The 26,427-nt window shown below is 40.6% G+C and overlaps 2 protein-coding genes across 4 annotated transcripts in view; one reads left to right on the forward strand and one right to left on the reverse strand.

The window, feature by feature from the left end:
• LAMB1 (laminin subunit beta 1) overlaps nt 1–21,154 on the forward strand; it is a 74,729-nt gene extending 53,575 nt beyond the window's left edge. Inside the window, exons 26-35 of one of the 2 annotated variants that reach the window (XM_073328440.2) lie at nt 6,672–7,041; nt 8,951–9,135; nt 10,137–10,378; nt 12,973–13,176; nt 13,634–13,778; nt 15,265–15,472; nt 15,661–15,802; nt 17,261–17,437; nt 19,606–19,765; nt 20,726–21,154. In XM_073328440.2, the coding sequence (XP_073184541.1) occupies nt 6,672–7,041; nt 8,951–9,135; nt 10,137–10,378; nt 12,973–13,176; nt 13,634–13,778; nt 15,265–15,472; nt 15,661–15,802; nt 17,261–17,437; nt 19,606–19,765; nt 20,726–20,862 (1,970 nt within the window). In that variant the 3' untranslated portion in view covers nt 20,863–21,154. The remainder of the gene's footprint in view (nt 1–6,671; nt 7,042–8,950; nt 9,136–10,136; nt 10,379–12,972; nt 13,177–13,633; nt 13,779–15,264; nt 15,473–15,660; nt 15,803–17,260; nt 17,438–19,605; nt 19,766–20,725) is intronic. The other variant, XM_073328441.2, reaches the window with a different exon arrangement.
• Nucleotides 16,975–26,427, reverse strand: part of DLD (dihydrolipoamide dehydrogenase) — a 31,906-nt gene continuing 22,453 nt past the window's right edge. For both annotated transcript variants that reach the window (XM_073328443.2, XM_073328442.2), the window contains 2 exons: nt 25,632–25,721; nt 16,975–25,490 (listed from right to left, as the gene is read on the reverse strand). In XM_073328443.2, the coding sequence (XP_073184544.1) occupies nt 25,425–25,490; nt 25,632–25,721 (156 nt within the window). In that variant the 3' untranslated portion in view covers nt 16,975–25,424. The remainder of the gene's footprint in view (nt 25,491–25,631; nt 25,722–26,427) is intronic.

Here is a 26,427-nt window from a genome sequence, read left to right on the forward strand (position 1 = left end):
AAATTGATAAACTAAACAGTAATCAGTCACCAGGATCAGATGGTATTCACCCAAGAGTTCTGAAGGAACTAAAATATGAAATTGCAGGACTACTAACTGTAGTCTGTAACCTATCATTTAAATCAGCTTCTGTACCAAATGACTGGAGGATAGCTAATGTGATGCCAATTTTTAAAAAGGGCTCAAATTACAGGCTGGTAAGCCTGACTTCTGTACCAGGCAAACTGGTTGAAACTATAGTAAAGAACGGTTTCAGAGTAACAGCCGTGTTAGTCTGTATTCGCAAAAAGAAAAGGAGTACTTGTGGCACCTTAGAGACTAACCAATTTATTAGAGCATAAGCTTTCGTGAGCTACAGCTCACTTCCTCAGATGCATATCATGGAAACTGCAGCAGGCTTTATATATACACAGAGAATATGAAACAATACCTACTCCCACCCCACTGTCCTGCTGGTAATAGCTTATCTAAAGTGATCATCAGGTGGGCCATTTCCAGCACAAATCCAGGTTTTCTCACCCTTTCTCACCTTTGAGGAATTCCACCATGATTTCAACAATTTCCATCCCACCATCAACATCAGCCTGGTCCAGTCCACACAAGAGATCCACTTCCTGGACACTACAGTGCTAATAAACAATGGTCACATAAACACCACCCTATACCGGAAACCTACTGACCGCTATTCCTACCTGCATGCCTCCAGCTTTCACCCTGACCACACCACACGATCCATCGTCTACAGCCAAGCTCTGCGATACAACCGCATTTGCTCCAACCCCTCAGACAGAGACAAACACCTACAAGATCTCTGTCAAGCTTTCTTACAACTACAATACCCACCTGCAGAAGTAAAGAAACAGATTGATAGAGCCAGAAGAGTTCCCAGAAGTTACCTACTACAGGACAGGCCTAACAAAGAAAATAACAGAACGCCACTAGCCGTCACCTTCAGCCCCCAACTAAAACCCCTCCAACGCATTATTAAGGATCTACAACCTATCCTAAAGGATGACCCAACACTCTCACAAATCTTGGGAGACAGGCCAGTCCTTGCCTACAGACAGCCCCGCAACCTGAAGCAAATACTCACCAACAACCACATACCACACAACAGAACCACTAACCCAGGAACTTATCCTTGCAACAAAGCCCGTTGCCAATTGTGCCCACATATCTATTCAGGGGACACCATCACAGGGCCTAATAACATCAGCCACACTATCAGAGGCTCGTTCACCTGCACATCCACCAATGTGATATATGCCATCATGTGCCAGCAATGCCCCTCTGCCATGTACATTGGTCAAACTGGACAGTCTCTACGTAAAAGAATAAATGGACACAAATCAGATGTCAAGAATTATAACATTCATAAACCAGTCGGAGAACACTTCAATCTCTCTGGTCACGCAATCACAGACATGAAGGTCGCTATCTTAAAACAAAAAAACTTCAAATCCAGACTCCAGCGAGAAACTGCTGAATTGGAATTCATTTGCAAATTGGATACTATTAATTTAGGCTTAAATAGAGACTGGGAGTGGCTAAGTCATTATGCAAGGTAGCCTGTTTCCTCTTGTTTTTTCCTACCCCCCCCCCCCCAGATGTTCTGGTTTAACTTGGATTTAAACTTGAAGAGTGGTCAGTTTGGATGAGCTATTACCAGCAGGAGAGTGAGTTTGTGTGTGTATGGGGGTGGGGGGGATGTGAGAAAACCTGGATTTGTGCAGGAAATAGCCCAACTTGATTGTCATGCACATTGTGTAAAGAGTTGTCACTTTGGATGGGCTATCACCAGCAGGAGAGTGAATTTGTGTGGGGGGGTGGAGGGTGAGAAAACCTGGATTTGTGCTGGAAATGGCCCACCTGATGATCACTTTAGATAAGCTATTACCAGCAGGACAGTGGGGTGGGAGTAGGTATTGTTTCATATTCTCTGTGTATATATAAAGCCTGCTGCAGTTTCCATGATATGCATCTGAGGAAGTGAGCTGTAGCTCACGAAAGCTTATGCTCTAATAAATTGGTTAGTCTCTAAGGTGCCACAAGTACTCCTTTTCTTTTTATAGTAAAGAACAAAATTGTCAGACATATAGATGAACATAATTTGTTGGGAAAGAGTCAAAATGGTTTTTGTAAACGGAAATCATGCTTCACCAATCTACTAGAATTCTTTGAGGGGGTCAACAAGCATGTGGACAAGGAGGATCCAGTGGATATGGTGTATTTAGGTTTTCAGAAAGCCTTTGACAAAGTCCCTCACCAAAGGCTCTTAAGCAAAGTAAGCAGTTATGGGATAAGAGGGAAGGTTCTCTCATGGATTGATAACTGGTTAAAAGATAGGAAACAAAGGGTCAGAATAAATGGTCAGTTTTCAGAATGGAGAGGGTAAGCAGTGATGTCTGCCGTGGGTCTGTACTGGGACCAGTCCTATTCAACATATTCATAAATTATCTGGAAAAAGGGGTAAACTGTGATGTTGCAAAATGTGCAGATAATACAAAACTACTCAAGATAGTTAAGTCCCAGGCAGACTGCGAAGAGCTACAAAGGGATCTCTCAAAACTGGGTGACTGGGCAACAAAATGGCAGATGAAATTCAATGTTGATAAATGCAAAATAATGCATATTGGAAAACATAATCCCAACTGTACATATAATGATGGGGGTCTAAATTAACTGTTACCACTCAAGAAAGAGACCTTGGGAGTCTCTGAAAACATCCACTCAATATGCAGCGGCAGTCAAAAAAGCATACAGAATGTTGGGAATCATTAAGAAAGGGATAGATAAGACAGAAAATATCATATTGCCTGTATATAAATGCATGGTACATCCACATCTTCAATACTGTGTACAGATGTGGTCACCCCATCTCAAAAAAGATATATTGGACTTGGAAAAGTTTTAGAAAAGGTCAACAAAAATTATTAGGGGTATGGAACGGCTGCTGTATGAGGAGAGATTAATAAGACTGGGACTTTTCAGCTTGGAAAAGAGACGACCGGGGGGGGGGGGGGGGGCGGGATATGATACAGGTCTATAAAATCATGACTGGTGTGGAGAAAGTAAATAAAGTGTTGTTTACTCCTTCTCATGACACAAGAACTAGGGGGTCACCCAATGAAATAGGCAGCAGGTTTAAAACAAACCAAAAGGAAGTATTTTTTTCACACAACGCACAGTCAATCTGTGGAATTCCTTGCTAGAGGATGTTGTGAAGGCCAAGACTATAACAAGGTTCAAAAAAAGAACTAGATAAATTCCTGGAGGATAGGTCCTTCGATAGCTAATAGCCAGGATGAGCAAGGATGGTGTCCCTAGCCTCTGTTTGCCAAAAGCTGGGAATGGGCAACAGAGGATGGATCATTTGAGGATTACCTGTTCTGTTCGTTTCCTCTGGGACGCCTAGCATTGGCCACTGTCAGAAGACAGGACACTGGGCTAGATGGACCTTTGGTCTGACCCCAGTATGGCATTCAGTTAGTGCTACACAAGAAGCACAAAGTGGGCTCGAGTTGGAGAAACCATACCACAAACGTAAAAATTCCTCTCAAATTAAAAAAGGTGACTGAAATAAAGCTCTGCTTTTCATTTCTATTGTTTCTTATTATGCTAGTCCTTAGAGTGGTTTTACTTTGCTTTCTCTTAAACTAAGATTGTTTTACTCAGAAATAAACTTGTGCTTTATCTTCTGGTCTGGACGATGTTGCAGTCCTAGTAGCAGTTCGTGACATAGTGAAAGTGTAAAAGTGCCATTTTTACAATCCATTTTCTATGCATTGAATTTATTCCCTTGAAATTCTATAGATTTCTGCTTTTCTGTGGTTGATAACAGCTTCTTAGATACTATAAGTATGTTTGTGCTGACAGTCACAGAGCTTGGTTATCCTGAGAAAGTTTGGGGACTGGGAGGTGCTTAATTTCAGCCCTTCCCCCCAGGAAGTTATTTGCCTGCTGTGATCTGGTTGGAAAACCAGATTAGAATTGCCTCAAGGGTCTTAACTGATTGCTTTTTAAATCTGCAGATAAATTATAAATAAAACAGTGATCTGATTTGCTGAATTTACATGTAATTCAGTATAATCTAGGGCTCTTTGAGGGGAAAAAATACATACCATGTACTCTACCTTTTGTTAATCAGTATAATAGAATTTGGATAATTGACCGCTATACTGAGTGTCTTATTTCCAGGAGTAATAGTTGATGAAAGGGTTAACTGACCTCCTTCAAATAGGAGCCTTGAGGATTTGCCTGTGGGGAATATACTCCATAGCAAATTGCTGTGGGAATACTTAAGCGCTTTGATGTAAAGTAAAAACAATCTCTTATGTCGGAGTACAATTCAGAGAACAAAAGGACCATTTTGCTAAATTGTGCAGACATAAACTGAATCACCCGGAACAGAAGTCATTTCTGTATTCTGGTATCTGTTGTATTCATGCTCTATAAAAAAGCAGTTTTTGTTTATGAAGCAATTTGTTCCTTTAAGGTCTCTTTTTAAAAAAAGAGGGAAAAAATAATAAATTGGTTAAGGACTGAGGATATATTATGAAGTAATCGCATGAAAGCAAGCAGTATAGATCAGTGGCTCTCAACCTTTCCAAACGACTGTACTCCTTTCAGGAGTCTGTTTTGTCTTGCATACTCCCAAGCTTTACCTCACTTAAAAACTACTTATTACAAAATCAGACATAAAAATACAAAAGCATCACAGCACACTATTACTGCAAAATTGCTTACTTTCTCATTTTTACCATATAATTATAAAATAAATCATTTGGAATATAAATATTGTACTTACAGTTCAGCGTATAGTATTATAGAGCAGTATAAACAAGTCATTGTCTGTATGAAATTTTAGTTTGTACTGACTTCGCTAGTGCTTTTTATGCAGCCTGTTGTAAAACTAAGCAAATATCTAGATGAGTTGATGTACCCCCAGGAAGACTTCTTAGTACCCCCCAGGCGTACCTATACCCCTGGTTGAGAACTGGTATAGATGAAAAGGAGTACTTGTGGCACCTTAGAGACTAACCAATTTATTTGAGCATAAGCTTTCGTGAGCTATAGCTCACTTCATCGGATGCAGTGAGCTGTAGCTCACGAAAGTTTATGCTCCTTTTTCTTTTTGTGAATAGAGACTAACACGGCTGCTACTCTGAAACCTGGTATAGATGACCTGCTTTATTTTGCTTTCATGTCATTTTCAAGGGGAAATGCCTGTTTAGCAAGAACATAGACATTTTCAGAAGGGACTTTAACAACAGTCTATAACTCTGCTAGAGGAACATACAAATGACCCATAAATCCATCAGGAACAGTATTACTGTGTGTTACGTTTATGAGGTGTTCTTGAAAGATGTGATGTGTAACTGAAAGCTTTCATCTGCTGGGTGTCAAAGTCCTCTTGTTAATTGTTAAAGGAATGTGCATTTGATCTATTTTGGGTTCATTTCACCACGAAGATATGAATGGCAGTTCCAGCATAGTTGCAAGGCTTCTCCCTTTTTGTTCTTTGCTGCCATCCCTTTATTAGGAGCTTTGAAGCTTGGTAATTTCCTCTGCTTCTCCTACTTGGCTATTTAGGGAAAGGTCAGATTAAAAACTCAAACTTCCGCTGCTTGTAAATTCTGCTTCTCTTAGACAGTTTATTTACAAAGTGCAAATGGGTTTTAAAAAACCAGCAGTGTAGCACATCAGTTTAATAATCCTCTCACATGTGGATTAAGGCCAACTAGAAATACATCTGTACAGTCCGCTTGTAGACGTGGGGTGCCCAGAATTTACCATATGGGCTACAATCAGCAATTCACCAGGAACTGGAGGGTTGTACCTGATTTGCATATAAATGTAGACAAATGTTTGTATACCAAATAATTGCATTTGCTTGTACTTGCCCCTTCCTGATTAGCTCAATAGAAATTGCTCGTCATCCGAATTCACGATCATTAAAAAGTTGCCTATGCTCAGCTGTGTCCTCCCTCTACCATGACAAAGAGAGAGTGTGTGGTCTCTTGTGACATTTGGCACTTGCGTGGTAGAATTTTAGGACCTTTGTCTGCCTTTTCCCCATTGCAAACAAGTTTGTTTGTTTTTTAATTCCTAGTATTCATTATTTAGCTTGTTTTTCATCCTACCTCCCTTCCCTTGCACTAATTCCATCCTATCCATATATACATACCAGAGAGGGGGGGGCCCCCTCCACACTTTAAATCCAGATCAATATTTAACAACAAGGGGCCTGGCTCTTTCTGATGAGGAGATGGGGGTGGGGGGGAGGCCAGAAAAACAAAATACCCTCAACATTTGGTCACAGATTCCAACCTAATACAGTTCCAAATACACTGTAGGATGGGTCCATCCCTAGTATACGTTGTGACTCTTTCAGAGTCTTGTGAAATGGGTCCTTAAAAACCTTTCTGGATTTCTTCCCTCTTTGTATCACTTTGTCCTCCTTTTATAATACTTGGTCCTGGCACTCACAGCAAGGTAACCCTGTCCGGATGTAGCTGACTACTGTAGTTTGCATACATACTGATTTCACATTCATGTAATTATGATTAAAGTTCTTCTATTTGTGTCAGGGAATATATATTTTTCCTGCCAACTTTACCACCATTTTCGTCCTATCTAAGCTTTGCTGCTGTTACTTTCCCCCCTCCCAGCTTGTGATTGTGATCCCCGTGGAATCCAGACACCTCAGTGCAATCGCTCCACGGGGCTGTGCGTCTGTAAGGAGGGTGTCGAGGGACCCAGCTGTGACAAGTGCACCCGCGGCTACTCTGGCATCTTCCCTGACTGCGCGCCATGCCATCAGTGTTTCGCTCTGTGGGACGTCATCATTAGTGAACTGACCAATAGGACACAGCGGTTCCTGGAGAGAGCAAAAATCCTGAAAATCAGTGGGGTCAGTGGCCCTTACCAGCAAACTGTCAACACTGTGGAAGAGAAACTGAATGAAATTAGAAGTATCCTTGCTCAAAATCCAGCTGCTGAGCCCCTTAAAAACATTGGAAATCTCTTTGAGGAAGCAGGGTGAGTACAGGACATGTTGTGTGAATATTTCCTGCTCAGTTAGGGCTCGATACTCCAGTGTGCTGAGCATCCTCAACTCCTCAGTGAGAGCTGAGAGCCCTCGTTGTCTGGCAGGAATGGGCCTGCAGTGCTCTTAGTCAGATTCTACTGAGAGCAAACAAAATGCAGCTGGGACCCCAGACTGTCACGATCTTTGGAAGGGGCGGCCATGCTTGTATTTTGTCAGCCTGCCAACCAATTAACTCAGAGCCAGTCATGTTGATTCCTTGTGATCCCCCAGGGCAAAGGACAAGCACAGCTATTATGTGAGAAAATGTAGAGACAGAGACTGACTTCTTGGGATTTTGTTTTATAGCCATCTAGATAGCAGGGCAGACGTCTCTTTCTAATCTAAAAACCAAAATATTGTCAACAGAAAATGCCAGTGTTGCAACACTGGTTGTCTCCATTTCATGAAGTGTAAGATCCTGTATTCTTTGTATTTAAAACTAAGGAGAAGGGCAGGTGAGCCCCCTGTGAAATCTAGGCTGGTTAAAGACCAACAGTCTTTAGTTATTGATTGAAATAATTGAAAGCAGTTGATGGGAATATGAGTCTTTTCCATGCACCTTTAAAACGTTCCCTTCCAAACCAAAAGGGGAGGCTAAAATGCTTGTGAAGAGGTTTTGTAGTTAATGATTCGTGGCTGCTTCCCAGCTCCATTAACCTGTATCCCTGGAGAGTTGTTGTATTTGTTATATTCCAAGAGAGGTGAGGGCAGGCAGAGGAACCACTCTTCCTCTCCCCTTCTTTATAAAACATCTCACTTTTGCTCCCTTTCACCTGGACTGGGGGAGGGGAGAGTGGTGGGCCCTTAACGTTTGTAGGGGACTTTGAAGAGGACGAACACTGTGTAAGTTCCAGCTACTGATGACGATGTAAACTGAGCTCAGCTTCAGACACACCAACTGCCTTGTGCTTCCAGGATGGAGGCAACTATTTGGAGTAGAGGCCATGGGAATTACTGAAATCAGTTAATATGTAATGCACGGGCTTGGTGCATGTGCTCATATTGCCTGTTAGTGCCTTGCCCAGTGACGATGGTCCTGATTCAAAGCCTTGTGAGGTCAGTTGAATCTTTCCATTAGTTGAGGCCTTATAACAGCCTGCTACTTAGAGCTGGATCATTTTTGGTGCTGGAGGTCCCAGGTTCAAGTCCCATTGATGACCGTGTACCTATGTCAGTGAACCGTGGCTGCAATCACATCTCTGGTTCCACTTTATTGGGCCTCACAACAGAAGTCTGGGACTTTCGTTGGAGCAAAAAGACTGGCGAGCAGGGAACAGCTTGCCGAACAGAGAGGAAAGAGCTGATCTCGCTCACCTTTTACCTTTCTTGCGGGAGGTGAGATGTTTTCTCCCATCTCCACCCAGAAGATGCCATTGGCAAAAGGGGATCTTTATAAAGTAGTTAAATGAATCCATTGTGTCCAGAGAATTTTTTTTTCTGACATTCAGTTGTAATAATCAAAAAATGCATTTGTAGCTGTGTGGGATGTGAAGCAAATTATGTATGGATCATAGTAGTTGACACTCTGACCTATGCAGTTGCCATGGTTCAAAAGCATTACACCAGTGTTCTGGAATCTGGCTCTGGTTAATCTTACACAAAGCAGCTGTTTTCTGAGCAATTGGGTGCTTTGAGTTTATAAATGTGTTGTAGATTAAAAAGTCGTTTTTTGTGATAAAGAAAACAAAACCAGTATTCTAGGAAGGCAAGTTGTTACAAATTGCTTACAGCACTGGCTGGGGAGGGATGGCAGGAATTTAACTACTGTACAGCTTTCTTTATTTAAAAAAAAAAAAAAATAACCCAAGGCTGATTTTTGTCCCCCCTTGAGTAAATGTAGGTTCTGTGTTTTGCTTGCAGCAAACTAGCAGCAGATGTTACAGAAAAGATGGCTGAAATAGAAGACAAGCTCTCCGTGATGGCGTTAAAAAGCAATAACACGGACACTCACCTGAGGGCCCTGGAGACAGATGCAGAGAGCCTAGACCACGTTGTGAAAGAACTTGCAGAACAACTCGAGTTTATAAAAATCTCTGATATCCGGGGTGAGGTGTCTCATGGGGGGAAGGAAAAAAGCCAGGGCAGCAAATGATTAAATACGTGTATGGTTTTAAGTATCAGGTTAATCTTCTAAACGTAATAAAACGTGTTCCTGTGAGTGCAGTTTCCTTCTGAGTCTTGGCAGAGTTGCTGATTTAGCAGGAATTTCTTTGAAGCCTCTGTTTTTGTGTGCATTGCAAAACTAGCTTAAGATCTTAGAGCACAAAGTCATCTTAAAACCTCTTAATGTATAGAAGTTGTAGACCAGTTACATGTACCAACAGTAAGCCCAGTGGTATACTTGTATTTTGTTACATACCACAATTAAGTACACCTACAGATGTCTGAAGTTACTTTGGCTCACATTTAATTACATGAGATCACTAAGTTTCTGTATGAAAGACTGCATGAATCTTTATGAATAAGAGTATGTCTCACTTTAGGGCTAGATTCTACCACCCGTACAAAGAGTGACATTAACCCCTGTGCAGAGGGCCTGCACAAGGATTGGGCAGTATGTATACCCAGTCAAGCCTGGACTTCAGTGGTGTGTAGGTCTTGTGCTAGTCCATTCCTCATGGGTGAATTGCACCTAATCACCAAGCAGTTCCATGGAATCAGTGAGTCACAGAAGTAAATAAGATCTAGCTTTATAAATCTAGAGCCAGATCTTCCTTTGCTTTCAGTGGGAGTGGGATCAGACCCTTAGTCTGGAAGAATTTTCAAACTTCTTAATATTAGAGAGTCAAATTCTGTAGACCATTGAAATCAAAGAATCACTGGGACCATCAACGGGAGGTTTGTTTGATTAAGGATAGCAGAATTTGCGCCATACATAGTTCAAGCATCCTAACAGTAATAACGTTTGTATAACTTTGTATTCAGTTTAATAGAGAAATGGTCTTATACAATTTTGTCATCCACTAGCCTCCCTGTAACACGTTGTTTGTACTATAAATTCAGCAATGAGGGCTGACTGCTGAACAGTTGGATCTAATTTCTGCAGGAGCCTTGGATAGTGTCACCAAATATTTTCAGATGTCCCTGGAGGCAGAAGAGAGGGTCAATGCCTCCAGTGTTCACCCTGATAGCCTTGTGGAACTGTCAGCTCAGACACGACAGGAAGTGGAAGACTTAATCAGTGAGCAAGGGGCCCAGTTCAAGGCAAAACAAGAAGAACAGTCACGCCTTCTGGATGAACTCGCAGGCAAGCTGCAAAGTCTGGATCTTTCTGAAGTGGCTGAGAAGGTACTTGGTTAAGATTTCTTTGGGTGTAGAATCTGCAGGAAAACATCAGTTGTGCTATTGCAGAAACGACAGGCAGGAAGGCAGAGCCTGCTACTTTGTTGAAGTGAATTTTGCTTATGGGAAAATGCTTGACAGGTATACTGAGAGAGATTATGAACTGCAACCTGTTCCATGACTTGTGGACCACAAGGGGTGCACTACCTTCCAAACCACACCCACTTCACCCTTCCCATTTCCAACCCCCTCTCCCTGACAATAGTCAGTCATCCCATTGTTTCCTCCCATGACCCAAATCCCACAGTCCTTTTGCACCCACAAAGGATTATCAAACTTGGTTGATTATAAGACCAGCTTTTTGGAGTCATGAGCCCCAAAAACTACTCCACTAAGCCTCTGCAGCACTCTTCGAGTTTCTTCCCTGAGCCTCACTCTTGCTGATGTAATGGTTTGGATTTACAGGAATTTTCGTTGTCTCTCCATGTTTTGTGGAGCACTGTCCCTGTCCAGCAAGATATGGCACCAGACGTGGGGTTGTCTGGTGAAAATGAGAGTAGGAGACTGTGGATGCAGGACAATGCCAGTAGAGGTGGGGACGGTAGAAGATGTGCCAGTGGGCACTTTATGCATGCTGTGTGCTTGCCCTGGACTTTTCTGATCTGTCTAAGACAAAGCAGACCTTTTTCTGAGCTCTTGAGTCAAAAGGTCACTCTGAGAAGCAGTCTGGTGCTTATTCTCTGCATAGCGATAAAGCTGAAGTAAATCTGAGGTAGGGTGGCTTTTTCCTGGGAGATTCAGTGTTCCTTCTGCAACTTTACTTTGAAGTAAATCAGCTGCAGCTGGAAAAGAATTCAGCCTGCAACTGTGATGGAAAGGGCATATTTATTAACTTAAGTGGCTAGGGGTATCAGTAAGTTACAGGATGATTTCTCTAAAGATTGCATTGTCCCTCTATCAACTTTCTAGGCAGTATCATTAGTTGCTGGGAGCCTTAAGGAAGGAGCCCTCTTAGGGGTAGGATGTTCTGCTTTCTAGAGCAGTGGCTCTCACTCAGAGGTCTGCCATGGGGAACATCAACTCATCTAAATATTTGCCTACTTTTATAACAGGCTACAATAAAAGCTAGCAAAGTCTGTACAAACTAAAATTTCGTATAATGACTTGTTGATACATTTCAGTGTTTAGTATATAGTGCAGTAAGTACAATATTTATATTCTAGAAGATTTATTTTATAATTATATGGTAAAACTGAGAAAGTAAGCACTTTTTCAGTAATAGTGTGCTGTGACACTTTGTATTTTTATGTCTGATTTTGTATGCAAGTAGTTTTTAAGTTGAGGTAAAATTTGGGGTATGCAAGACACATCAGACTCCTAAAAGGGGTACAGTAGTGTGGAAAGGTAGAGAGCCACTGGTCTAGAGAATAGTGGATTGCATGCCAAACATCAGGGAAGGGAAAGGAAAGGAAAGGAAAAGCTTTTTGTTAGAGAAATTACAATTAACCTGATTCAGTTTCGTGTACCTTTACTGGGGGTATATTGCCAGCAAAATGTTTATTTTTGTGACTATCATCCTTCCTTCCACCTCCTGCCAAAAAAGGAAAACTTTGCTCAACCTTCGACCTTATTTAAAATATATATATATATATCTTTAGTGATTCCATTTATTGTCCAGACTCTGGGGGTAGTTCATGGATAGAGCTGGTTAAACATTTGCTAATCAAATGTATTTACATTACAAAATGCTGTTTCTTCAAAATTAAACCTTTGCAGGGGAACTTTTGTTTTTTGGTTTAGTGTGTTGTTTTGTTTGTTTTGTTTTTTTTTCTGGTCAAAATTTCATTTTGAGAAAAAAGCATTTTGATAAAGTCACACTGGAACACGATATTTTTTGTTCTGAAACAACTTTTTGAAACTTTATATAAAACTTTCAAAGTCAAACTCAGGATAAAACATTTTGCTTTAAACAAAACATTTTACTTAGATAGACCCAAAATGGTATCTTTTGGAAAATTTCATTTGAGGAAATTTCAAAATATTTTTGGGTTTCTTCCAATCTGCAACAAATTTTCAGATATGACAGTTTCCCTGAGACCAAGTTTGAGTTTCAGCCAGCTCAATCCATGGCTTTGCCTTCAGGAGGGAAGAGCCCTCCTCTTCCCTCTCCATTTTTAAGAGAAGTCTGAGGGTAATTTTCCATTGAAAGAACCCAGTCTTTGTCGATTTTATGTCATTCAGTAAGACAGTGCAGGGTGGATGACTGTCTTGTTACTGCCATTATAACCCAAACTGCTTGTTCCTGGAGGGCTGTGTTTATAGAGAGGAGCTTACCTTCCCCCGTCACTCTGCACTGTAACAAATCTCGCAGTGATACAGGTGTGAAGCAGGGAGTGCCCTAGTTTTTGATGCCGCAGTACAGCAGCTACAGCTACCATTTACTTCTCAGGCAGTCTCCTGAGATTTCAGTGCCAGGGGTGCGGGTGCCACTACATGTTTCCAGCATAATCAGAAACCTCCTGGTGCACTTTCCTCCTTTTCTCTCCCCCCCCAAAAGCAAGGGCAGTTAAGCATGACTATTTCTTATCCGTCTATTGCAGACATGCGGAACTCCCTCAGGGGCTTCCTGTGCTGACTCAGAGTGTGGCGGTCTGAACTGCCGAACAGAGGAAGGAGAAAAGAAATGTGGAGGACCAGGCTGCGAGGGATTGGTTACTGTGGCTCACGGTGCGTGGCAGAAAGCCATGGATTTTGACAGAGACATACTCAGTGCCTTGGCGGAAGTTGAAGAACTCTCTAAAATGGTAACTCTTTACAAGTAGATCACTAAACATGATTTAAAATGAAATCATTTCATTTGATTTAAAATGAAAGAAATTCCACCAACAGGGATATGATACAAAACTACAGAACATCTGGCCCCCAGACATTAATTTTAAAATGTTTCTTTCCAGTTGCATAACTTCACCAGCACTATCCCCCCCCTCCCCTTTTTATTTTTAAAAGAGCCTCATAAAGTGAACTTGTTTAAATTGAAATTCCATGTGTAATCCATAAACATCTGAATTGTTTAAAGTAACATTGGTGTTGTGGATTCTGGCATGTTTTAAAAGCATTCTGTGAGTTTTATGGGAAGAAGTTTCCCACACTGCTTTGGATTCCAAATATCAATTGCCTTTTCAGAATTGCATTTTGGTTTGCAAAATGGGCCTTAATGTGCAAGGAAATGTGAAACCAGGCCACCTTATTTACTTCCCGTAGGTCTCAGAGGCAAAACAGAGAGCAGACGAAGCAAAACAAAATGCACAAAAAGTTTTGCTCAAAACCAATGCCACAAAAGAACAAGTGGACAGAAGCAATGAAGATCTGAGAAACCTTATTAAGCAGATCAGGGAATTTCTGATGCGTAAGGATGATCTTTACCTTAGTTGACATTACTGATTTCTATCTTTGTTATGAGAAATTCTGCTAGCTTATTTTTAGAAGCCTTTGTAAAGTTAGGATGTTATAAATGTGTTACCTTTACAGATGCAAAGTAGTAGACTCTTCCAGCTCTGCACATGCTGTAGATAGCTTTTCCCATGCATTTCTCTAGGTAGCTGCACAACCTAGTCTTAAAATCCTTTCTAAATACTATCGTGTCTGTGAGTCTTGTCTTGATTATGCATTTTATTTAAGATTTTTATAAGCAGTGGGATCCCTTTTCAGCTTTATAGGTGAAAGATGAGGTTACCAATACAGATTGGCAGTTGATTCTTTGCACAATGCTGTGGAAAAATGCACCCCAGTAAGGAGGAAATAATCCCTCCTTCAAGCCTTTCAGTTTCATGACTATTGGAACTTTAACAGACTTTGCCTTCTCCTCTGCAATAGTGCTGATTGGTGGTGGAGTGGTTTAAAACTTAGTAGGAGATCGTCATGCTACTCCCATTAATTTCAAGGGAACGATGTAGCTAACTCTCCTCCTCAATCAGCTTTGAAATTTCAATCATTAGCTGTGCTAACCTGTGGAGAAGCGTGAGATCTTTTGGAAGATGGAGGACAGTCTCCATTAAGGAGGTCTGTTATGCGCAACTGCTGGCCAAAATACATCAATGTTTTCTTACGTGCTAACAACGTGTTCAGTCCTGTGCAAACACATACATGTAATAGCACCATAGGACCATCTGAACAACAGAGGCAACTTTGCTTAAACCGCAACCTCTGAGAGCCATAAAATGCTGGTGTTACATGTATCTATAAACACTGTGCACGGCCGTCCTTCACTTTAGAAATGTACGAATGTGCACCAAAGGAATGACCCTCTTACTCCATTTCAGTTCATAATATTTTCTACTTCACTAGCATCTTGTGTTCATAGCACTCCATACAGCACTACAACTTTTGGACCAAATTCATTCCTGTTGAACTCCCGTGGATTTCAGTGGAACGTGGGTCCATTATCTAACTGATCCTTACAGCTTCCAGGGGGCTGTCAAATTATCTTTCTTTTATAGCTGGAGAAATGGGGGGCAGACAAGGTCTGAGATTGCCCAAAGCCATGCAGTAAATCAGTGTTAGGAATTGCACAGTTCTACTGATTCCCAAGCTGTGCTCAAGCCAGTGGAGGCCAGTGGGTGAAAAGTACCCCTCAAGAGGCTAAAATGGGACTTAAGCAGGGCTCTATGCTCTGTGGTAGCATTCTGCATAGGAGTGAATTTTACCCTAACAGAGCACACTGCCTATTTTCTACAAATTGTGGTGGTGATTCATTTGCCATGGTTGTTTGTCAGTTTCTCGCTTTTAAGGAACCACACTGACAAGTTTCAGTCGTGTAATTTTGACATTTGGCATAGATGGCTTGCTAATCCTCTCAACTGTCCGCTTACCCTGTTGCATTTGTGCCATCTTAGAGGATAGCGCTGATTTGGATAGCATTGAGGCGGTTGCTAATGAAGTGTTGAACATGGAGATGCCAAGTAGCCCCCAGCAGCTACAGACCCTGACAGAGGATATCCGTGAGCGTGTGGAAAGCCTTTCTGATGTAGAGGTTATCTTACAACAAAGTGCTGGAGACATTGCCAGAGCTGAGATGCTGTTAGATGAAGCAAATAAAGCAAGGTAATGTGTACTACGCTGTTTTGTATCAGCTGTCTTTTTAAATCAGTGATTTTGAACCAGACTATTGATTTCATTCAAATATTTTTCAAAAACATAGTAAGCTAAATTCATCCTAATGTAAATTCTTATTCATACCAAAATGAAACATTTTTCATGTCACATATTATATTGTTACTTCTGCTCCACAGCAAAAGTGCAAAAGATGTTAAAGTCACTGCAGCTATTGTGAAAGAAGCACTGGAAGAAGCTGAAAAGGCCCAAAATGCAGCCGAAAAGGCCATCAAACAAGCTGACGAAGACATTAGAGGAACACAGGACCTACTTACCTCAGTAAGTCCTAACTATATTTAAAAAATATTCACAGTGTACCTAGTTTGACGCTAGGTAACCACTTTAGCTAAGGGAAGAGGAGCTCCTGAAACTGTAAACTGTCTGAATTAAGAGCAAAGCAAAGGAGGGCTCTCCTCCCCACTATAGTCAGTCGGTGCTTTGCCACTAACTTCAGCGGGTGCAGAACTGGGATGTGCCTTCCAACCAAACAGGTGTCCTCAGATCCCCAGGAAATCCTACAACACAGATGATATATCACTTGGTAGCTGAGCCATGCTGCCAACTCTCCCACCATGCAAAAGACTTTGCCAGTACAGTGTGAGAACACATGAGCATTAATGCTTTATTGAAGCATTAATTGTTGTGTTTGCCAAATTATGTCATTGCAGAGCCCCATATGCATGGAGGGTGAATATTTAAGTAAAGAACTAATTCATTATTAGTGATAGTGTCCAAGTGTGCTCGCTCAATGCTTTACAAATAATGAGAGAAGGGCCCTTCCCAGTCATAGAATAAGCCCACCCAAGTACTTTCAACACTAATAGTGGGCTTCTATAAGAATGAAATATTAGAATTAGAACTTTTTCACTCAAGTTTGAAGACTTTGACCATTCCCATTTCATCAAGTCCAGCTCATAAAGAACCGTTTCACAGATCGTCCCATTAACAAAACTGTAAAGCACTAAAATCTGATAGTGTCAATATTCAGCTTATTAGGTTCCTAAGCTACCCAGCACTTGTTTATCCATTGCTGAAAGGGTAATTAACACAGTAGTGCTTTCTTTCCATTTATATGGACAATAATGGATCTAGCTGAGCTGTTGGTTTGACTAATGCCTTTCACATTTTCAAATCTGGAATTTTTTGCCCTGTAAGCTGAGCAATTCGACATGTGTAAATGCTTGTTGAAATCCTATGTATTTCACATGAGTTTACAATTAATTGAAGCCAAAGACTGCAGATGTCTTGGTGACATCTTACACTGGGATGCATCTCCTCCCCCACCTTTGGAGTATCAGATGTGCACCAGGAATGCTCTCAGAAGTTAGTGGAACTCTATCCTTACCAATTACAAACACAGTACAGCTCCAGTCTTGCACTCTTAGACATTCAAAAGTCAATTATTTCAACCAGCTTGGGTTGTACAAAGAATGAAAGGTTATTTCTCTCCATTTCGTAAGGTACACTTTTAATGACATACAATCTAGTTCACTTTCAAAATTGAATCCCCTCTTACTTCACTTGAATTGTAAATTGTAATTTGTACTCTTAAAACCCTCATATTTCATAGTAGATTGGCTGATATTTCAGAGTTGCACAATGCCAGTTTGAGGATAGACTTTGGAGATAAGACATTTTAAATAGTTGGTCAAGACTTTTCTCCAGAAAGCTAATTTCAAAAATCAGCACATACATTTGTTGGGGGAATATTTAAACTATTCTTTCATTCCTGGTTAGATTGAATCTGAAAATGCAGCATCTGAAGAAACCTTAAACAACGCTACCGTACGTCTTACTGAGCTAGAGAAGAACGTGGAAGATCTTAAACAAAAGACTGCTACAAATTCAGAGAATGTGGAAGAGATTGAAGAAACCATTGCTACTGTGAAACAAAATGCCGAAGAAGTTAAAGAGGTGAGACGCCTAGGTGCCAGCTGACTTCCTCAAAAACTCAATCCATGGGAGTAATATTTGGCATAAAAGAGCATTTCAGTGCTACTGCTAGCTTTATTCATGATCTTGTCATGCTTGGGCACCAGGCATCAGCGAGCTAGCTGCCCAGGAATATTACGGGCATCGTTCAGTGAACTAGGTCAGACTTGTTGCTCCCAATTCATTTATTAATAAGGTCATGCTGGGTCCATTTGCCAATACATTAATTTCTACTTGCTTTGGCACCAACTTACATGGTAGAAAAAGCCTGCTGACTTCCAATTCCTAGACGAGCAGGAAGCTGTCAGTCATGGAGAGGTGAATGATCTCCATATTCTGATGGATTTAAGTGTAGAGTTACAAATTGGTAAATCTCAGTTCTACTCTCAACTGCCACTGATGTTTACCTTTTGGCAACACCTCCCTGTGCCTCAGTTTCACCATCTATAAAATGGGTTTAAATACTGTTTTCTTACCTTCTGTGAAGTGCCTTGGGCACTGTGAGTACAAAACATTATTCAGCTGTCAAACAAAGTACTTGTAACTTGCCACTTTGAAGGGAATTCCCCCATCACTTCAGTCACCAGAGAAAAATTCCATCTCTCAATGTAACACTTGCCAGCCTGCTCCTCTAGTTAGTGTGTGGTAAGCAGTTATCTAAAGTTATCTAATATTCTGCAAGCATAGCAGTGTCTTTCTCAGCCGTGTCTATATGGAGTCTCTCCCGAAGTCAATATGTTTTAAGAAGGATTCTGATTTATTTCAGCCTTCAAACAATTGACAAAAACGTTATATGTCAAAGGAAGTCTCACTGCTCCGATCTATTGTCCACAATAAAGTCATCTGTCTCAAAGGAGTCTTCCCTCTCCCAAAAGAGCGAAGATGTTGGAATTAACCTTTAAGCAACACTTAACTTTAAAGAAGGGACCTCTGAAATGCTGCTTAATAACAAGTACAAGAAGCTGATTATTTAGCAGGGGGGGAGGAGGAAAGACAGAAAAGAGTGATAACCGATATTATCAGTAGTAGTAACAGTTTCCCCAGATCCTACCCATGCTGTAGATGGCACATTTCATGCTGCTCACACTGCCGGTGAGTTTTCAGGATTCTAATCTACAGACCAGAGTGTCTGGTGCACCCACTACCTGTCCCAACGCTTGCCCTGGGAGGGAGGGAAGGAGATGTAGGAGCTGACTTTCCCAGCTCTACACCTGATGAGGCCACCTCCCTGCCAGGGATATTTGGAGACTTGCAGGAGATTTCTGCTATGTGCTGACTGAGTGCTGCAAAAAATGAAGTGCAGCTGAGACACTAGCCTTGTGTTTTCTGTAACATCTGGGAAGTGCTTGTGACCTCATGAGTCACTATAGGTGAGGTAACCCCCAATTCCAGGGCTGCTCATGATAGCTGAAGATTAGAGAGAGAGAGAGAGAGAGAGAGTGTGTACTTAAAGTAACAAGGTGCCCTATTTTCAACTCCATCTGTTTGACACTGCTGCTCTCTGGCAGTTGTCAACAGTACAAGCAATGCCATGGTCACTTCTGTACTGAATCAGCATGTCCAGAAGCAATGTCTGTTAGTCCCCCTTAAATTGGAAAACTCTGCAGGATTTGCTCTCACTAGTCACCAATTCTGTGGCTAAATCCTGTACAGTTTATCAACGTTTAGATATTGAAACAGACCAGCCCCGTAACTAAAAAGGGCAGATGATCACCAGAAGTGTCTGCCATCAGCAGGCATGAAACATGAATGAGAAAGGGGGAGATGTAACTAAAGCAAAAGCTGAGTGTTGGGACAACTAAGCCAAGAGTCCTGTGCCACTTTAGACTAACAGACGTAGTGGAGCATAAGCTTTCGTGGGTATTCACCCACAAAAGCTTATGCTCCAATACGTCTGCTCGTCTATAAGGTGCCACAGGATTTTTTGCCACTTTTACAGATCCAGACTAACACGGCTACCCCTCTGACAATAATACTAGAACACACTTTGTGCTGTCAAATCTTTCATTCCAACATCCTCACTAGTAATGTCTCAGCTCCACGGAAGCAACAGGAAGTTTCAGACCATCTGTTCAAGTGGTGAAACAGGCATTTGCTTTGCAGTTTTCTGAGCAATAACCCCACCTTGTGTTGTGAATTTGAAACTGCAGGTACTTGACAGTGAACTGAACGCCAAATATAAAACCGTTGAAAACCTAATTGCCAAAAAAACAGAAGAGTCTGCTGATGCCAGGAAGAAAGCTGGAACGCTGCAGAATGAAGCTAAATCATTGTTAGCTCAAGCAAACAGCAAACTCCAGCTGCTCAAGGGTAAGACTGCCTGCATGAGAAAAGGGTCTCCTTTCATATTTTGAAGTAATGTTTCACGCTGGAGAATGGTTAAAAATTCATTCTTTCCTATTACACTAATTGCTGGACGTTCACACACTTATGTACACAGTAAATGGAACACTTTTCAAATGATCCAAACATCCTTTTTCACACTTACAGAGATCAATTCACCCAGTAGTGTGGTGCAACCACGTCTTGGGAGAAATGCAGTCACTGATCAACAGCACAACATTGCACAACTATTTAGGAAAGAATAAATTGTATCCATAAATTGAATACTTATTCAGCTGGGAGGATTAAGTGGAACATAATTTATCCTAACTAATTTGACTAGACTAACATACGTCAAGTGCCATGGCACCCTGAAAGACTAAAAGTAGGGATTTCCTGCAGCACCGTAGTCTTGGATATCTCCCATCTAAGCACTGTTGTTCTCGTAAGATCTGTCATGATCATAACCCAAAGTGATACTGGCAGAGTTGCTTTTTGAAAATTGGAGTTAACTCTAACAGAACAGTTTTAAGAACTCCACATTTAGAGCTGTATATTGAAACAGGAGCTTTGTCTGCTTTTACCAGACATGGGGAAGCTGTACTCACCCCCAACCACTCTTCCTTACGTCAACCCCTTATTTGCAACAATTCACTGAACAGTCTGACCATAACTTAGCCAACACACTCTAGTGTCCTTTCAAGTCTGTATTTCTTTGTAGAACCCCTAAGCCATTTTTCCAACATGAATTAAAGGACACAATTGTACGTTTTCATTTATAGGTAAGTACTTCCTCATTGTTTCCATAGTATTGAGACAAGTTGTCAGGCCCAGATCTGTATCATCCAATCTCAGGTTTTCTACCTCAAAGATTTGAATTAATACTTTAAACAGGGTATGATTTTACTGCCCAAACAACAGCTGATAGTTTCTCCCTTTTCCTTGCAGATTTGGAAAGCATGTATGAGAACAATCAGAAAGTCTTGGAAGACAAAGCCAAACAGTTGGTGGAACTAGAAGAAACAGTACGCTCCCTCTTACAGGCAATCAGCCAGAAAGTTGCAGTATACAGCACCTGCTTGTAACTTGGAGGGAAACAGTCTGGACCCAGTTTATTCTGGATGGGCTTAAAAGTGTTAAGTTTGATAAACTAGTTCTCATTGACATCACACTAAGACCTGGTAACCTTGACAGGTTTCTCACTTTTTAAAGTTACAAAACCAAAGAGTAATTTTTTTTATGTTGAAAATAAAAACAGTACTTTTGTACCACTGTATGTATCTAGTATGATTCATTAACTTCATGTTACTGTTACTAGATGGAATAGTAAAATCTATTATTTCTTCATCTTATGCAAATCTTGTTTAACCCAGTTAGAGTATTGTTCTAATAAAATCTTAGCTCCAAAAGGCGGGCTTTTAACAAGTTAATTTTGACTAAGGGGGCTCCATTTTCTGTAAAATACAGAAGGGTTAATTTAAAAAACACACACACACATTTTGGGCATGTCTACACTTACCAGTAGATCTGCAATTGATGTAGCAAGTGTCAATTTAGAGGGTCTGGTGAAGACATGCTAAAGCGATAGGAGAGCACTCTTCTATTTGTGTACTCTACCTCCCTCAGAAGCATAAGGGAAGATGACGGGAAATTCTCTCCCATCCACACAGCACCGTGTAGTGGATCTAACTCAATCTACTTCAATTACCTTATTCATGTAACTGAAGTTGCGTAACTTAGATCGATTTAGCATGGTAGTGTAGACCAGCCTTCAGAGTGAAGAACTGGTGTTCCTGCCTAAGTTTTGGTGGGGGAGGAGGGAGTTGTTTTACTAGCCAGCATTTCTATTTGAATACTCACTTTCTACAGGATGTTCGTTTAAATTCAAATTAGTTAGTAGTTTTGACACAAGTTTCACTTCATTGTTCACAATGTTTCTCATATAGGTGTAGTATTGAAAAAGTCAGTATTGAGACCAGTTTGGATTTCTAGCACCACAGGGTCCAACCTCTTACGCCATAAAAAACTCAGGATAAGATGAGCTTCTGGGACCAAAACTTTATCAAAAAAGATACCAAATCATGTGAATAGCTTCACCATCCTTTAAATGAATTTGTCTATTTGCCTTTGTACAGAGGCCTAGTTGTATCACATCTTGGTTTTCTCTGTAATAGAGGGCAGAGCCTGCAATGCCTAAAGACTAATGCATACAACCACTAATAGCCTGCATTGTACAGGTATAAAGATTGAGAGAGAAAGATGAGTATTAGAAACACACAAGAAAATCCTGCTTCAGTTATTTGAAAATGTTTGCAGAATAACTGTTGCAGCAGTCTGTGTGGTCTTCAACAATGTAAGCCAGTTAGATTACACAGGCAAAAGTCAGCACCCTTCTTGACTGCAGCATGAGTTTAGCAAGACAAGGTGGGTGAGGTAATATCTTTTACTGGACCAACTTCTGTTGGGGGGGACAGGGAGGGAGACTTTTCATCTCTCATTCTGGAACCCATGTGGCTTCATACAACACTGCATACATGAGTTTAGGGAAGTCTATTAAAACTTAATGCCAGTCATACATTTTCCCCTAGTCTTCAGTTTGTTTAAAACTGTTACATATTTGAGAAATCCTCAAGTACATGACTACATAGCAGCCATCTCTTACTAAGACTTTTCAAAATGTGTAACTACATGCACTGCATATTTTGGTAGTCAAGACATAACTATGCTTCACTCACTAATACTTTGACTAATATTGGTGAAAAAAAATCAGTTTGACTCAAGATCTCCATTGTGTAGCACTGAAACAAATATTTTTGGCAGGAAAAATAAGTTCAGCTAAAAAAATTTCACCCCAACCTCTATTCCCACTTAAGTTGGATACTTACAGCAGTGTAATCTTCAGGGTTTGGGGTTTTTTTTTGAATGTATCAAGTTCTCACATTGTGTTTAATTTCTTGCCAACATCAGGCATTTGTTAGAACAGTGTTGGAGCGTACAGACCAACAAACTTTTAGGCAGTTATTCCATTAGATGTGGTTCTTAGTATTCTCATTTTACTTCTCTACCCTTTTCAAATATTCCTTTCTATGAGTAGCTGGGGGAGAATGGTATGAAGAGAGAACAATAATACATTAACAAGATGTGAGGGCTTGAATTTTATTTATTTAGAGAGGTTTGGAAGAACCAGACCTCCGAACACATTAGTAAGTAGTAGTGCTAGTCAATTTCTTAAGTTTTCTGTTTTGACAAAAACAAGGTGAAATTTCTGGAAAAATTCACCCTGGTTTTCAAACAGGCACACAGCCTTTAAAAAAAAACAAACACGAGTTTTTCACAAGATTTTTGTGAAAAAGTTCCCCATTGTTTTGGCCAGCTCTAGTAAGTAGAGAGCAGGCATTCTGTAGAAGGGACATATAGAAAGCTTGCAATATGCCAGGGGACAACCCCAAAGCATTTATCCAAAAGGCAGAGGTGGATTAGAAGTAAATGTGTTCTGGATCCACTAAAATGTAAGGCTACCCCCCCATTCCAGGTGTCCCAGATCTTCCTCCCCCCAGTTTCACAAAACACACTTCATCTTTGCTTCCCTCAGGGACTCCTTGCTATCACCTCCATGTAAACCCACGTATATTCTGGCTTTCTCACCAACTCATGGGTGCATTCAGCCAGCTCAGAACACTGAGACAGGCTCGACAGGGTCCTGGCCTCAATCCACCTCCACATATACTGAAGACAGGTCAGAAGAGACAGAAAAGCATATTAATTTCAGAGTTTTCCTATTTAGTTTCCTAAAAATATTGAGTAGCCAAACGCTGATCATATTTCCATTATTCAACATACAGAACAGATCAATACCGAGATCAACAGCTATCAAAAAACAGCTGGAGGACATAGCTACCAAAAGTCTCATCATGCAAACACAAAGTTGAGCAGCTCTAGGGCAACTTTTTTTCTTTTTTTTTTTTAAAAGCATCAACTGAGTATGTTCCCTCCCATTAGGGTTTAGAAGCAATGACTGCATCTGACACAAAGACCTATCAAATTTATGCTTTGGGGATCAGGACAAAAAGAGCCCAGTAAATGAAGGAATGAAGCCCACAAGGAAAACAAACAAGTTGCTACACTTGGGCAGTTTCCCTCACACAAAATCAGTGTGTTAACTCTCTTATCTATTTGAGCATTTCATTCATTCATACCCAGCAATTATCTATCCCCTGCACATAAGAGCTTGGCTGGTTTCAGGCATAGACAGGCACGTGGCATTATTTGGGTTTCCAGAAATTCTCCCATCATTTCTCCAACAGTGTGCAGCTCCAGACCAGTTCTGATGACCTGGTGGTAAAAACACCAGCAGCCAGTCAAGCAGAGCCTGTGCTTGAGCAATGGTTGGAGATTTTCAGAAAATCCTCAGTGCAGATGAGCTGAGGGAACCATGATAAGGAGTGCATGGAGTTAACTGCAAAGAGGAACTCAAGAGCTTAATAAAGGAAACTAACCCTTCTATGTCAAGCTCTCTATAAAGTCACCTACAAACAGCCAAAGTAGAAGCATTTACGCATGAAAGTATGAAGTATGAAACTTGAAGTTTCAGGTATGAAACATTCCTGCTGCAGGAAAACAGATACTAAGCAGCAGAGGAGAGAGCAGACAAAACAGAAATGGAAAGGAGGGAAAAAAGAAACTCTAGAATCTGCTGGGGAACTGACATGGCACCGCTGCAGCCCGCATGTTTGGAAAGAGCAGAGAGGTGCCTAACCTCATCTTTGTCCAGGATGCCACTGCACTTACATCTAATGTTTCTTAGCCTTCCACAAACTTATGTTTTTAAAGCACTTCAGGATAATTTTAACCATCTCTGAATGATGAAAATTCCTTAGAAATGAGAAAACTGATACGATTATGCGGCAATAACATTCAGTTAATTTTCCTCCATTGAATTTTCATTTCTCCATAAACGCTTGATTTTTTTTTTTTTTTTTGCAAGTTAAAGTAGAATTTTACGGACATGTTTTCAATATGAAAACATGATGCATGGAGATAAAGAGTACAAACACTGCCAGCCTAGCTTTCTACAAATAAAGATAAGCTTCAATTCACCTACAGTAAATAGCCTCATCCAAGAAATCCCAACTCTACTTGATCAAAGTAACCAAAAGGTTTGGCTTCTGCATTTCAGAAAAAAAAAATTAATATACAGTGAAAGATTTCACATAAAAGAATGTCACATCATCTTTGTGTAGAGGTGATCGTGGCATTTTAAGTGCCAGCATTCCACTGGAATATCAGTATTTCAAATAAGAACATACCAGATACGCAGGACAGTATTAACCAAGAGTTTGGGCCAGTGTTCCTGGGTATGCTGTGCAACAGTGAAACGTGTTTTGGGTTTTTTTTAAATTATTGTCTCTTAAGCTTGTTTTCTGAAACACTCCATGATGCACAAACAAGTTTCTAAGTGTATTAATATACAGCAACTGGATAATTCCACTTGATCCAAACCCTATGTGTTTAAATATTTGATGTTTAAACAAAAGAAATTCATTTAATTCAGTTCTAGAAATACCCAAAGACTCAGTCTTCTGCAAAAGCCAACAGTCCATTTTCAGAAGAAATGTGCTATATATGTACAAATGATTGTGCTTGCATTTTAGAAGTTGATAGCTTTGCCGAAAGATGCTGCTAGGTTTGCTTCCCTGAAGGCTTCCGACACAGTCTGCAGGAAGCAAAAAGAAAGGTAAAAGTCATTAGAAGAGAATGAGGGGACAAGTATTTAACTCCTATGTAACTGTATATGCTATAAGCCAAACACTAAGGAAAAAAATACAGAATGATAAATTACTTAATGCCAACTTACTGGATGGGCATGGCAAACTCTGGCTACATCTTCACATGATGCTCCATATTCCATAGCAAGAGCAGCTTCATTAACCATCTCCCCAGCACCCTGTAAGTAACACATGTATAATTAGTGCAAACTGTACAATTGCGAAGACATGTAAACTGTGCACAAGCTTTTCTAACTTACTAGCTGACTATAAAACAGCCAGCTTGCCTGTAGGCTTTGTCTTTTGCTAAAAAACTAATCACGTTCAGCAGTGATAATTATTAGCATCTGGTTAATTAGTCAATGACTATACCCACACCTGTCACACATCCTTGAGAAAGGATAAAACTACACAACAGTTGCACTGTTCTATACACTGACTACCTTGGACTGCTATAAGAATTCACATCAGAGTAAATAATGACAGAATGCAAGCATACATACAACCAAAAACTCGCTCTTGATATTGATAACAGTGGTGAACAATACCCCAATTGTATACAAATTGCCAGTAAGGCAAAAGAAATGTCATTCTGACTCATGCTTCCCTCAGTAAGCTAGCATCTCAAACAATAATTAGTTTCCATGGCATGGATCAACACTTCATATTGTTCTGTACCGCCCCCTCCTGGAGACTCAAGAAGAAGACCTGATGAACCCAAAAAGTTGTGGCATCGAGCCTTCCTTGGCCAGAAAATGGTGAGGTCTAATTCAGAGTTAATAAAGTATGTAAAATAAATACTAAATACAGTGACTTCAAGAGACATAAAGCTTGGCCTGTTTTTCTTTTCTTTTCTTTTTTTTTTTTTTTGAAGGACACTTCTGC

The sequence above is a fragment of the Lepidochelys kempii genome, chromosome 1, assembly GCF_965140285.1.
Source record: "Lepidochelys kempii isolate rLepKem1 chromosome 1, rLepKem1.hap1, whole genome shotgun sequence".
Lineage (NCBI taxonomy): Eukaryota > Metazoa > Chordata > Testudines > Cheloniidae > Lepidochelys > Lepidochelys kempii.